The sequence below is a fragment of the Watersipora subatra genome, chromosome 3, assembly GCF_963576615.1.
Source record: "Watersipora subatra chromosome 3, tzWatSuba1.1, whole genome shotgun sequence".
NCBI classification, from domain to species: Eukaryota; Metazoa; Bryozoa; class Gymnolaemata; order Cheilostomatida; family Watersiporidae; genus Watersipora; species Watersipora subatra.
The window spans coordinates 45235435-45237243 of record NC_088710.1 but is presented as its reverse complement, the minus strand read 5'-3'; the positions used below and the strand labels follow the sequence as shown (position 1 = coordinate 45237243).

Sequence of the window (1809 nt, the reverse complement as noted above, 5' to 3'; positions counted from 1 at the left end):
CTACTGCAGATATATGCAGGCAAATAGGCTATGTTGTTACATAATAGAACACTCGGAAAATGCACGGGTGTGTTAAAAGAGTGCATGTGACCAATATAGGACACTACATAAAATATTATTGCTGACTCTTTCTAATGACAATTTGTTTTACTAGTTGAAGCATGATTGTTGGATCATTACACAGTGTAAGTAAACAATAAGAAACATGTACAACACAATATTGGCGATGAGGATGTTTTGTGCTTGAGATATTAAGCTGTTTTCCCTCCTGTTACTGAATTCATCACTCACTGTGTGATTCCCACTGGATGGATTTGAGTATTTGTCGACTTCTAGTAGAAAATAGGTAGTATTTTGTTTGTTTCCCTGATCTTGCTTTTGAGCTGGGATGGAAAGTTAACCGATGACATTTTACTATGAGAGAAACTAGTAAAAGTTTAAAGCTTTTTTCTGCTCAAAGGCTTAGTTTCACTAGCCTTAGACTCGAAGGCTATGTTTTTAAGTTTTTCTTATAAAGAAACTATGATGCTCATTGCTGATACATTATTCAAAGATAAGAAACATGATCCTGAAGCCATCTCTGCGCTCTCCAGCTTGGAGCAAGTACGATGGCAAGACGAGTGTCATATTTGTCTGAAAACTTGACAAAGCAGGTAAACCGGGATCTTGCTGCAGGTGGGTGATTCAGTATCCGATGTGATGAGTTAGTAGACAGCACCAGCACAGCTGATGATATTCATCCGATTGGTGTTTGATGATTTTTCCACAAAAGAACTGCTGACACTCTTGCCACTGAAGGGCAAAACACAGGGAGTTGACATATACACCGTGGTCAAACGCTTTTTCGTAGAGAAAAATGTGCCATTAAACAAGCTGACATTAAAAGGAACAGACGGGGCACTAGCCATGACAGGCGGACATGTGGGCTTCATTGCACAATGCAGAAATGATCCAGACATTCTAATTTTTCTGCACTTGGCAACAGGCGATTTGTGCGAAAGTGACCAGTTTTGATCAAATGATGACTCCTGTCGTAAGGAACATGAACAGCATCTGCTCCAAAGTAAAACAACGCAGAATGTTTAAGATGCTGCTTGATAAGCTGTCTGGTGAATACGGCGACTTCCTATTACACATAGAAATAAGATGGCTCAGCAGGGGAAAGATTCTACAGCGTTTTATGTTACTTCTGAGTAAAATCAAACAGTTCATGCTTTCTAAGAAAGAAGACGCATCACTGCTTGATGATCCAGAGTGGTTATTTGACCTCACATTTTTAACTGATTTGACTAAGAAACTGAACCATCTGAATCGGGAACTGCAAGGAAAAGACATGACTATTGCTCACGTGGTCAGTGCAGTAAACGCATTTAAAGCTAAGAAGAATATTTTTGCTGCGCAAGTGAAAAGGAAAAAATTCTGCATTTTTCGTCTATGCAGGCAGTGTTAAAAGACAATGTTTCTGCATCTGCAGCTTTGTATGAAGTTGTAACAAACTACTTCCATGTCACAAACAGATTAGGAGAAGAATTTAAAAACAGGTTTTGTGACTTGGTGAAGCTTGAGCGATGTGTGTCATTTGTTACATCCTTTCATGTATGTAGACATGGCATCCACTGCTGAGCAGCTCAGTGCTTTGTTCAGTTTGAGCGCTACTGACGTTGAGATGGAAATCTTAGAGCTGCAAAATGACATGAACCTTAAAGCCCATCAGTCTGTACCAAACTTTTGATGCCTTGTGGACAAAGATAATAAGTACAGTGGTGCGTGCACACCCGCTATGAAAAGTGCAAGCTTTTTGGTTCAACA

At 39.6% G+C, this 1809-nt stretch overlaps 1 protein-coding gene across 1 annotated transcript; it reads left to right on the top strand.

Annotated features, from left to right (window-relative positions):
* The first annotated feature begins 1021 nt into the window (after window positions 1–1021).
* On the top strand, window positions 1022–1450 carry LOC137390643 (general transcription factor II-I repeat domain-containing protein 2B-like). Its single transcript, XM_068076969.1, has one exon. The coding sequence runs from the start codon at window positions 1022–1024 to the stop codon at window positions 1448–1450; it is 429 nt and encodes a 142-aa protein (XP_067933070.1).
* The last annotated feature ends 359 nt before the right edge of the window (window positions 1451–1809 follow it).

Bases quoted from the DNA above. Each gene is read 5' to 3' on its own strand.
- LOC137390643 (XM_068076969.1), top strand. From the start codon at position 1,022: ATGACTCCTGTCGTAAGGAACATGAACAGCATCTGCTCCAAAGTAAAA.